Raw genomic sequence first — 12,139 nt, 5'->3', positions numbered from 1 at the left:
TCTAAGGATAAAACAAGAAGCAATGGGCTTAAACTGCAGCAAGGGAGGTTTAGGCTGGACATTAGGAAAAAGTTCCTAACTGTCAGGGTGGTTAAATACTGGAATAAATTCCCTTGGGAGGTTGTGGAATCTCTATCTCTGGAGATATTTAAGACTAGGTTAGATAAATGTCTATCAGGGATAGTCTAGACAATATTTGGTCCTGCCATGAGGGCAGGGGACTGGACTCACCCTCTTGAGGTCCCTTTCAGTCCTAGAATCTATGAATCTTGCAGACCTCTGCCCCCACAGTTAGGGCCCGATTTTCAAAACAGCTCAGCTGCCCACTCAGGCGCTGGATTTTCACAAGAGCTCTGCACCTCATCGGCTGATCTCCTTTTAAAAAATTTCTGGCCGGGAGAGTCACAGTGGGAGCCTGAAAATCTTGACCATCTTTAAGCGCTTCTATAGAAGCAAAGCTCTTTGGCCTCAGCAGATGATCCAATTTCTTGGAACCTGGCCCCGAACTCTTTCTGAAATTCCCTGCATCTCTGTGCCCCGGCACTTACTTCAGAGCACTGCGAGAGACGGTGGGTTTATGAGCAAGAGTTGTGGGCAGGTTGGACTAAATGCAGACAGGGCTGACGAAGGGAGGAGAGGGGGAAGCCAGTACAAATTACCGGGGCCTGGCTTCATCGGCCCTGTTTAGCCGGTCCGCCGTTGCTGGCTGGGGCCCGAATCTGCTCTTGGCAGCCCTGAATGCAGACATTGCAGAAGGACAGCAGGAGCCAGGCCAGGACGCTTTCAGTAGAGGAGTATGCGTCACCTGGTAATTCCCGCCCCCCTTTTTTTATAAACCCATTAACAAGGTCAAGGAAGTTTGTGTGCAAGGTTTAGGGAGTTTGCTAGCCAAATTTCAACTCAATGAGCTGCATTCCACCTCCCGAAAATTCTCTCTGCGGTTTAAAACTCGTTTGTAGCATTGCTAACAGCTGCTGTGTTCCACCCCAGAGGTGGCTGCATTCTGGCAACCCATACAAGGACATAGTCTGCAAAGTGATTTGGAATCAGGTTCTATTCCCTATAGTGTTCAAAGCTTGGGGAGATTCCCCTTTACATTAAGAATCAGGGACTTGCTCTACTGGGTGGAGCAAAGCCCCTAGTTCACATGGATCACTGAAGCCAGGACTCCCCTCATGTTCACTGAAAATCCCAGAACATTTTTTGTGTGCAGGGTTTAGGGAGTTTCCTAGCCAAATTCAACTCGACGAATTACATTCCACCTCCCTAAAATTCTCTCTGCAGTTAATTTTTACTTGTGAAACCTTTCCAGACGACTGTCCCCCTTTCAGGAGTTTGATTTGTCTTGCGTATCCCTAAGTTTCACCTCACTTAAAAATGACTTGCTTACAAAATCAGACATAAAAATACAAGTGTCCCAGCGCATTAGTACTGAAAAATTGCTTCCTTTTTCATTTTTACCATCTAATTGTAAAATAAATCAATTGGAATGTAAATCTTGTACTTACATTTCAGTGTAGAGAATAGACAGCAGTGTAAACAAGGCACTGTCTGTATGAAATTGTAGTTTGTACTGACTTCGCTAGTGCTTTTTACGTAGCCTGCTGTAAAACTAGGCAAAGATCTAGGAGTTGAGGTACGCCCCCCCGGAAGACCTCTGCGTACCCCCAGGGCTACGTGTATCCTGACGGAGAACCACTGCTTTAGAGAACTGGAGCCATGCAGGAGACTTGTCTACAAAGCCTCAGCATTTGTTCTACATAACTGAAGTCCCAGTTCTAATCCCGGAGTTCCTCCTATGGATTCCTGGTCTGCACAATATAAATCCTCTGGCAAATCCCCCCCCACCCCCACAAATATCCTGAATCAGCTAAGCACCAGGGCCCAGCTTCTAATCTCAGACATGCTGGTGTAAATGAAAATCACTCTGGACTGACACTGAGAGGAGAAAATGACCAGGAGAGCTTCCCCCAGCCAGGCAGTGAAACTGGCCAGAAATCAGGACTTTGCCACCTTAAATCTAAGGTGCTCTGCTTTCAAAATAAAAGCCAGATCCAAAGAGGCAGACTGCTAGTTACGCAAGGTGTTATCTAACGACCACAAAGACATCAGATAGGGGCCATTGTCTGGAGAGAAAAAAAGGAGAAAGAAACACTGCCAATCATCTGAGTCTTTCACTGGCTGAGAGGTGCTGAAGCTAATTTCAGCTCTAAACATTTCCAGCTGCCCACGAGGACTGGCCAGTTCCTTGACTCCACCCACCACCTTGGTAATGCAGCTACCTGCTGCTCCTGTATATATATCGCCCTGCGCTTTGCTGTTGTCCACAGAACCCAGACAGAAGAAGCCTGCCACTCTTTTCTCTCCAGTTGCCCCGTCCCGATCCCACCATGTGTAAGGAAATTTGTACCATGGCTTTTCTGCGGGCCATCGTGGCTGAGTTCCTAGCCACCATGATCTTCGTCTTCTTCGGCCTCAGCTCAGCCCTGAAGTGGCCCTCGGCCTTGCCGAGCATCGTGCAGATCTCCCTGGCTTTTGGCCTGGCCATCGGCACCATGGTCCAGATGTTCGGTCACGTCAGCGGTGCGCACATCAACCCAGCAGTGACCATCGCTTTCTTGGTGGGGAACCACATCTCCTTCCTTCGGTCAGTGTTCTACGTGGTAGCCCAGCTGGTGGGGGGCATCACTGGGGCAGGCATCCTTTACCTGGTGACCCCGATCAACACCCGTGGAAACCTGGCTGTCAATGCGGTAAGTCTCTTCCTGCCCACGGATGACTAATTATGCCCACGGCCTCAGCAACCCTATGCAGGGGTTCCCAGCCTCGTGGGAGGAATCGGACCCACCACGAGGTGACGAAGGCCAGTTCACCCCGGCGCTGGAGGTATCTATGTCCATGCATATAGAGAGAGATGGGAGCACCGTGCCGACAGCCTTAGCATAACTGGCACTGCACTGACAGCACAGATTTATTGTGCTGTGCAATTAATGAGGCGGGGTTTTTTTTCCTAGTGCTTCTCTTATCCTGAGGGCTTTCAGATGAGCTTGACTCCAGCCTCTCTTCCTGGAGCCAGGGAGATCAGAGCAGGGAAAGGAGTTAAGCCAGGACTGGAGGGGAACCCACTTAAACCAGTGCAGGGGAGGAGTTAGGAGCCCTTTAGACTAGTATGCCCAGTCAGAGGAAAGAGATTGGAAGACCCCTTAAGCCAGTGGAGGGGAGGATAGGCGCCCCACTTGGACCAGCATAAGGGCAATTTTGGGAGCCCATCTGGGGGCCCTGGGAGATCTCTTAGATCAACAGTAGGGAGTGTGACCAGTTAGAGGTGGGTTCCGGCCCTCTTTCAGACCACTCTGAGGTGGACCAGTTGCTGTGCAAGTGTTGATTCTTGGAGCCTTCAGCGTCGTAGGAGGGTTTTCAGGGGCTGTGTTTCCCTCACTGGTTGTTCTGTGCCCCTCCAAGCCCCTAAATGCCCCCCCTGCTCCCTAAATAACTTCAGTCATCATGAGCCAAACTGTGCTTTGTGTCCCTTCATTTCACAGCACTTCCTCACCACTTCCCCCTAACTGGGCCTGAGTGGCCCTCAACCCAGCCCAATGGGGCTGGATTCTTTTTCCACGCAGCTGGCAAAAGACGAAAACAGGTGCACCGACCCCAGGTGGTGATGGCTCATCGCACCCCAATGGCATCCCCTCTAGATCCCCACTGTTCCCCCCTCGAGTCCCCATACAGGGGGACCAGTCCTAGTCCTCACCTCCCCCTCCATGTATTCCTCACACCCTCAGTCACTGAAGAGCGGACAGTCTCTGGCTGCTCTGGGGCAATCTGGGTCTTAGCAAAGGGAGAAATCTTAAGGTGATAAGTGATTTGTAAATGCCTAGAGGGAAAAATGCAGAGAGAAAGGGACTTCCAGAAAGATAGAGGGGGGTATATGGAGGATAGATAAATGGATAGATAGATAAGATAGACACAGTAGCATCTCCTTGCTACGAATTTGGGTGAGGGGGGATTGCATTGGCCTTCAAACCCAGGATTGTCAGTTCAATCCTTGAGGGGGCCATTTAGGGATCTGGGGCAAAAATCTGTCTGGGGATTGGTCCTGCTTTGAGCAGCAGGTTGGACTAGATGACCTCCTGAGATCCCTTCCAACCTTGATATTCTTTGATAAAGTATGATTCCAGTCTCACTCTAAACAGCTTTGTGGTTTTTTAGGGGGTAGCAAAACCCCTCAGCTCAGCAGCCATTCACAATCCTTCTTGTTCATGTGCAGCTCAACAACAATACATCCCCAGGCCAGGCACTGGTGGTCGAGATCATCCTCACCTTCCAGCTGGCGATGTGCATCTTTGCCTCCACGGATAAACGCCGGACCGATGCCATAGGCTCCCCAGCATTGTCCATCGGCCTGTCGGTCACCCTGGGTCACCTGATTGGGGTAAGTGACAAGGGTCACCGGGCAGGAGAGCTGGCCATGGGAGAAGCTCCCAGCTACTCTCATCTCAACCTCTTCCAGTAGGGGGCGCTGTAAGTAGCAGGGCTGAAGGGCAGGCTATGGGTGGGGGGGGATGCACGGGGTGCTGTAGGGAGCAGAGCAGGAGCACTGACTGCGGGGGGAATCCCCCAGCTACTCCAGTCACACCTGGAGCAATGCCCTGGTCACAGAAGGACTAGACCGAAGGGAAATGTAATCAGCCTTAATTCCCATGTCCCTTTACAGATCTACTTCACCGGCTGTTCCATGAACCCAGCCCGATCCTTTGCACCAGCTGTCGTAATGAAAAGATTCAGCACTGCTCATTGGGTAAGAATCTCCCACCAGTAACAGCAGCTCGCAGCATGGTGGAGAAGAGCTAGGGGTCTGCCGCACACTGGTTGTTGGTTGGCAGGGGCTGGGCCACTGGTCACTGGCAGCTCAAGAGTGAGGGAGGTCAGGGCTGAGGAAGCGAGGGTTGTGTTTGAGTATAAGGAAATTGGGGTGGAGGGGGAATCTGCTGGGAGATGACAACTGAAGGGGGGCCATCAAAGAAGCACTTAGAGGCCAACAGCTCCACTGCACCAGGCGTTGTATGAACGTGGAAGGAAAAATCCCCTGGGCTTTCCCACGGCTTGTGTGGGGAAGCAGTGTGGTGTAGCAGATAGGGAAGTGGACTGGGACTCGGTACATGGGGATTCTATTCTGGGCTCTAACACTGGCCTTCTGTGTGATTTGGGGCAAGTCACATCCCTGTGCCTCAACTTCCCCATCTGTAATCTGGGGATAATGATACCGCTCTTCATAAAACGCTTTGAGATCTACAGCTGGAAAGTGCTACAGCAGGATTAAAGATGATCATTCTACCCTTGGCTTCCCAGGTCTTCTGGTTCGGACCCATCATCGGTGCAGTCCTGGCCTCCCTGCTTTACAACTACTTCCTGTTCCCCTATTCACTGAACGTCTCCGAGAGGGTAGCCATCGTGAAAGGCACCTACGAGCCAGAAGAGGAGTGGGAAGAGCAGAAGGAGCAAAGGACAAAGTCCATGGAGCTGACCTCCCCGTAAGAGTGATGGCTGGAAGGGAAAAACCAAAGAATAAGCCAAGACACTCAATCTGTAGCCTCACAACCCAAAGACCAATAGTCTCTATATGCAAAAGAAGGGTGCATGTGATATCTGTCTATATACCCTGCAACTGTGAGGGTGACTGATACAAATATTCCTGGCCAAAGAATAGGGACCCACACCCAGCAGAATGGGTCCCACCAACATCGGCCCTAGGTCAGACTGGCCCTGAACCTCTGTGCCTCAGAAGCTCTTGTCAATGGCTGGGGCGCACCAGGATTTTTAGCATTATGCAACTGTGCCTTAACTACTTGTCTTTGTCTTTGGGACGAGCCCCAGATCCGAACATTTCCCCCGATCCAAACAGCCCCAGACTCTTTTTTATTTTTTTGGAAGGGGGCGCATCGGGGAGGTGGTAACCTGGTCTGAATTTCACAGCCCACCTCAAATGGGTGTGGGTGATTTCCACTGATTTTTCTTTTAATGCTCCATGAGTACCCCGACGGGGTGGCAGGCAGCGTTTTTGTAGCTGTGTTGGTCCCATGATATTACAGAGACAGGGTGGGTGAGGTAATCTCTTTTATTGGACCAATGTCTGTGGGTGACAGAGACCAGCTTCTGAGCTACACGGAGCTCTTCCGGAAGAAACCCAGATGTGAAAAACATTCTGTGCACCTCAAAAGCTTGTCTCTCTCAGCCGTTACCTCGCCCGCCTTGTCTTTCACTTACAGGGTCAACATAACTGGGTCCCCACGTGATCCTGGATGATGGGAACATGGACCGTCCTCTGTAGGGTCAAGGAGCCATTCAGTAGCTCTTTGTGGGGTAGGGTGGGAGTTTAACAAGGGTGGGTATCTCTTAAAGAGAGCCTGACCTGAAGGGATTGAATCTCCCATTTCTGTGGCCCCATAATTGGCTTTGGGGGATGTCGGGGGGGGGGCAATTAAAAAGTCCATGAGAAACAAGCACAAGGCCTTTCGGATTATTCAGCTGCTGCTTTAGAAGAGCGTAACTAGGCCTCACACCCGTGCATTTGGTATCAGGATGGGGGGGCTGGGATGGAGGGTGGGGAGATATTTTGAGTGACTAAGCCTCACCCCTGTGCATTTGGTATCGGGATGGGGGGGCTGGGATGGGGGGTGGGGAGATATCTTGATGATGTTCCCTTCCCGCGCCCTGCCCCGCCCCAGCAGCTGAAGGTCTCTGGGCTTCCCCCCTCAGCCGACATTTGTGTGGGGCTATACCCCATGGTGCAGCAGAGATGGGAAGTGGAGGAGGGACAGAGAAAGGGGAGCAAGGAACAGACGGAAGGAGATACAGCTAAGGGGGGGGAAGGGCCGGGTGGATGGGTGAGATTAACAGGCCCAAGTCTTTCTGTCATCCCTAGGGCCCAGCGTCTTCTTGGCGGGGCTGGAAATTCAATTGTTCCCCAGCCACGAAGCACAAGGTCACAACTGCCCAACTGGGAGGTAGCCCAAGGAGCCAGGAAAGGCCTGTAACCTCTACAGTCCAGGCCCCTGGTTTGCTCCATAGTCCTGACACCATATCCTGTAAGCCCCAACCGCACCCCCAGCTTCTGCTTGTTTTCTTCCCCTTCCCTTCCCAAGCTTCTCCTGAGAACAACATAATACTGACTACGTTCTAAGGAATTAACCCGGGACAAGAGCCTTTCTCTGAATTACTCTCCAGCTTCTGCTGAGGCCCTTGGAAAGGGCAAGACAGCAAGTGAAAAGGAGTGAGGCTAGGTGGCTTGTTGTAGAGGATGCTGCTGCTGCTTCAGATGCGCTAATCTCCTTGCTAGTCTGCTGTGTCTTTACCTCCATACAGCTGTATCCCTGGCCTTTCGCAAAAGGCCACGATACAAGCCAGAGACCTCATTCCTCGTGTGCCCAGGGCTCCCATTAAACCCCATTGAAGCATTGGGCGCTGAGGGAGGAGACAGGGATGGGACGCGGTATAAGGGCCAGCATGGCTGGCTTCGACAGACAGTTGCGGCAAATATATTTTTCCCGTGGCGCATCCTACATCCCAAACCTTTATCCCCAGGGGAAGCTGCTCTTTCCTGCATTGGCTGGTGTCGGCGAGTCCTGTTTATTTGGTGCATGAAGGATAGGATTTTGGACTTTGTACTTGTATTATTGTATTATTTATTGTCAATAAAAGACACCACGGGTTAATCCTGAAAGCACAGGTGCCCCAGTGCCTGATCATTTTTGTTCCCTGATGTGTTGCACTAACCCCAGGCAGCACCCCTACTAGGCTCTATTAAGCCCATTTTGCAGATGGGGAAATTGAGGTACAGTCGTGGGTTAACTTCCAGGGGAATTGTGGGCACTCAGCCCCTCTGCAAATTAGGTCCAAGGTGTGTCTTGGGGGGTAACTCAAAAAAAAAAGAAACTGGGACTGGAATTCTAAATGTGCTAAAAGGAATCTGATGTTGTACTAGGCCTGCTCGCCCCATGACGAGATTTCAGAGCTGGCTTTGAGGCCAGGGTGCAAAAACCGCCAGGGGATTATTTATATGCATGTTTTGTGGGGCATTTATTAAGGGAGGTAAGAGGAAGAGCACAAGTACAGTTGCCAATGCTCCAGGATTGTCCCGGAGTTGCCAGGGAATTAAAGAGAAATCTTTAATTAAAGAGGACGTCATGTGATGAAACCTCCAGGAAGATGTCCAACCAAAACTGGCAACCCTAAGCACAAACAAAGATTCGACAAGGGTTCTCGAGAGCTCTCCTAGTTTGACTCAGTTCTGAGCAGCCGGACTCTTTGCTGTTCTAGCCCTGGCCTCAGACACATGCAACTCGGCCAAATACACACCTTATTCCCAACCCACAATTCCTATCCTCTTGCTGTGCAAGTCCTGAGCTCATACACAATGCAGCTTAGCCAAATACACACCTTAATCCGGACCTTCCGCTGTTTGCTTGCTTTTCCAGTTCTGCCACTCGCATTTGCCAATGTGCCTCATTCCTGACCTGGAATACCCCCCTGCTATCCCACTTCTGGGCTTTCACCACAACAGCTTTGCCAATGCCCCTCCATCCTGACCCACAGCCCCTCTGCTATTCCAGCCCCCCCACACACACACACAGCTGTGCCACTGCCCCTCAATCCTAACCCATAATTCCCTCCTGCCCCTACTAGCCCACACAGCTCTGCCAATGCCCCTCCATCCTGACCCACAGTCCCTCTGCTATTCCAGCCCCCCCCCACAGCTGTGCCACTGCCCCTCAATCCTAACCCACAATTCCCTCCTGCCCCTGCTAGCCCACACAGCTATGCCAATGCCTCTCCATCCTGATCCACAGCCCTTCTGCTATTCCAGACCTGTGTTGACCAATATATGATGGGCTAATTATATATATGTGTGTATATATATATATAACTCACATTATCAATATGTATTAGTCACACCGTGTATATTAATATGCATTGAGCACACAATATTAATACAACATTATATTGTATATATATTTCTAGCAGTTGCATGGCCTATGTCTTTCTATAATCCTATGCAGTTTAGTTGTAGCCATGTCGGTCCCAGGCTATTTAAAAGAGAAAGGGGGTGCGATTTTTATTGGACCAACTTCTGTTGGTGAGAGAGACAAGCTTTCAAGACACATGGGGCCAAGTTCTTCTTCTATAATCCTTTTCACTTATACTCTCTAGCTCATAACACTTTGCAAAGCTGAAGGCAATAATGGCATTAGAAAATAAGAACCGTATGAAAGACTAAAGACATGAATGTTCTATCCCGGTACAAGATGGGGAGGTACCTTCACAAAATTAGTACCTGGAGTGCGGGTCTCCAAAACAAAGGTAAACAAAGGTACAGAACAAGTTAAGGAAATGGTCCACACTGATGGGCTGGATTTTATGGGATGTTCAAAGAGTTTTGTAACTTGTAAAACCATCCACTCAATACTCCAAGCTGAAATGTGGAACTCCGGCAGCATGGCTTCCATGTGTGGTGAATTTAACAACGCTGCACGAGATGGCTTCCCAGAAACTGGTGTCATATTGCTTTCTTCCTGGACCGCACTATCATTGACTTTAATACAGATTATTTGGCCTCTGGCAACTGTATATTTCATATATCAGGGGGTAGCCGTGTTAGTCTGTATCCACAAAAACAACAAGGAGTCCAGTGGAACCTTAAAAACTAACGTGATTTGGGCGAAAGTTTTGCATCTGAAGAAGTGAGGGTTTTTTGCCCATGAAAGCTTAGGCCCAAATAAATCTGTTAGCCTTTAAGGTGCCACTGGACTCCTTCTTGTTTTTGTGTATTTCATAATGAACCAAAGTGCGGTCATGCAGTTCACTATGGTTACCCACACACACACACAGATCTGCCACTGTACCTCATTGCTGATTTTCAGCAACTCCTGCTGTTCCAGTCCGAGGCTCCCTGACACACAACTGAGCTGATCTATCTCCATCCTCACCAGAAGCAAACCCCTCCTGCTATTCAGGCTCGACAGCATACCCCATTCTGATACCAGATACCTGTACATTCCCAAGGCCTCATTGGGCTGATCATGACAGGGCCACGGATATGATGCTCAATCAGGGTTAGACTGGTGGTGGGCAGATTTCCTGATGGAAGGCACAAAATATGGACAATGCTAATGTTCTACTCATCACAAGAGCTTCTCCTCATTGCTGTAGTGAATTACACTGACCAGAAGGGGCTAGATCCCCTTTGTGTGGGTCTTTCACACCAGTGCAAATCATGACCATTCTGATCTAGCCGCGCTTTATACCCACTGCTGAAAGTGACTACGTCAAGGCGCAGGGCACCGTGACCCACAGGCCTGGCAATTCTGGGATGTTTGACAAGCGCTAGCCATGAGCAGCAGCATAGTCCACCATTAGGAGAGCTGGATTCTGTTCTTTTACAGGAGGGGAAACTGAGCCATGGTGACTGGCCCAAGGTCAAGGCAGTAGCAGAGGTGAGAATCATAGACTATAAAGCCAGGAGGGGCCATTGTGATCACCTCATCTGCTCCCTGTATAACACAGACCACAGGACTTCCCTGAATTAATTCCTGTTTGAACTATTGAAGTGGTTTCCAAACTCCCCCCTGCTAAGGGCTCCTTTGGCATCTAAATAAATGTCCCAGACCCCTTTCATTTCTGGTACTACTAGAATATCCCTGCAAGAATGCCAGCCCCACCCCACCTGCACAGAATATCAGGGTTGGAAGGGACGTCACGAGGTCATCTAGTCCAACCCCTTGTGCAAAGTAGGACAATCCTCTGACAGATTTTTGCCCAATATCCCTAAATGGCCCCCTCAAGGACTGAACTCACAACCCTGAGTTTAAGCAGGCCAGTGCTCAAACCACTAAGCTATCCCTCCCCCTGCATGGTGTGGAGGCGGCCATTTTGAGAAAATGGCATCCTCCATGTGGGAAAACTGCCAGAACACCCTTTTGGGTGGATGCTGGCCCTGGCTCAATGCCATAACCTCCCACGTAACCATGGCAGACCCCCCACGGATCCACTGAACTTGAGCCCTCACTGAGGAGAGCCTACACCGCCAGCAACAATGAACTAATTAGCTTCTCTGGTTCCTGACCAAGCCCTAGCCGTGTGGGCTGTGGTCATAAACCACATGGAGGAGTCAACCATGCCACACGCTGGTGCCCAGCTTGCAGTGTGGTCAAGGACTAACGCCGCCTCCTGACCTGAAGGCCTCATCTACCATATAGCTAGAGCTATGGTAAATGTAACAAGGCGACGGGTCTTTCTGCAGCCTGGCAACTCCCATGCTGGCATTTGGGGTGGGGTGCAGGGAGAACACTGTAGCTCTCCAATGCAGTTAAAACCATTGTGCCTGGAGACAGGACCAAGCGACGGTCCGATTGTGCTCCTTGCTTTGCTAGAGCACTATTAATGCACAGGGGTGGAGCAAGGCTGTGAAGGTAGCCTTCAGGACTCAAAACATGGATGGTCTAGTCCCAGCTCTGCTCCTATCCTATTGCGTGACTTTGTGTAGGTCATGGCCCTGCTCTGTGCCTCAATTTTCCCTGTCTGTAAAATGGGGATAATGATGCTGATCTCCTAGAGTAAAGTGCAAAATTCAACATAAGAACCGGCTGTTGCTATTAATATAACCAGGTTGCCCAACAGGGTACTTATTACAGGGTTGATTAAACTCAGAGCCATGACCCAAAAGTGAAAGATCACCCATCGCTATCCTGAGATATCCACTGTCACCCCCTCAGCACAGAAATTAATATAGCTAAATTCTATCTCCCGGGCCACATCATCTTCCTTCAGTTAAGCCACTGGGGTAATATTAAAATGTGGGTGCTGATGTTTATGAGGATGGCTACGCACACCCTAGAATTCAGCCAATGGGAGGGACAGACTGCAACCCACACAGTCTTGCTGCGTGACTGTGGGCAGGTCGCGTCCCCTCTCTGTGACTCAGTTTCCCCATCTCTGTAATGATACTCTCCCTCTCAGCAAAGCACTTTGAGCTCAATGGATGGAGAATGTGAACGTGCTCAACCACCCAACCACGATCAAGGTGTCATTGTGCTGGGCACCGTACAGACACGTTGAGAGACAGTCCCTGCCTCTCAGAGCT

General features: G+C 50.2%; 1 protein-coding gene across 2 annotated transcripts; it reads left to right on the top strand.

Annotated features, from left to right (window-relative positions):
- The first annotated feature begins 2,318 nt into the window (after positions 1-2,318).
- On the top strand, positions 2,319-7,717 carry LOC116828519 (aquaporin-5-like). Of its 2 annotated transcripts, XM_032786823.1 has the most exons (5): positions 2,319-2,753; positions 4,271-4,435; positions 4,718-4,801; positions 5,353-5,534; positions 6,926-7,717. In XM_032786823.1, the coding sequence occupies exons 1-5, from the start codon at positions 2,391-2,393 to the stop codon at positions 7,035-7,037; spliced, it is 906 nt and encodes a 301-aa protein (XP_032642714.1). In that variant the 5' UTR covers positions 2,319-2,390; the 3' UTR covers positions 7,038-7,717. The 2 variants fall into 2 exon arrangements, with proteins under 2 accessions (XP_032642714.1, XP_032642715.1); XM_032786824.1 differs by lacking the exon at positions 6,926-7,717 and having other exon boundaries at positions 5,353-5,637.
- Positions 7,718-12,139: the final 4,422 nt, after the last annotated feature.

The sequence above is a fragment of the Chelonoidis abingdonii genome, chromosome 26 (genome assembly GCF_003597395.2).
Source record: "Chelonoidis abingdonii isolate Lonesome George chromosome 26, CheloAbing_2.0, whole genome shotgun sequence".
Classification (NCBI taxonomy): domain Eukaryota; kingdom Metazoa; phylum Chordata; order Testudines; family Testudinidae; genus Chelonoidis; species Chelonoidis abingdonii.
Note: the sequence above shows the minus strand (reverse complement) of the source record. Positions and strands in the feature narration are given on the sequence as shown.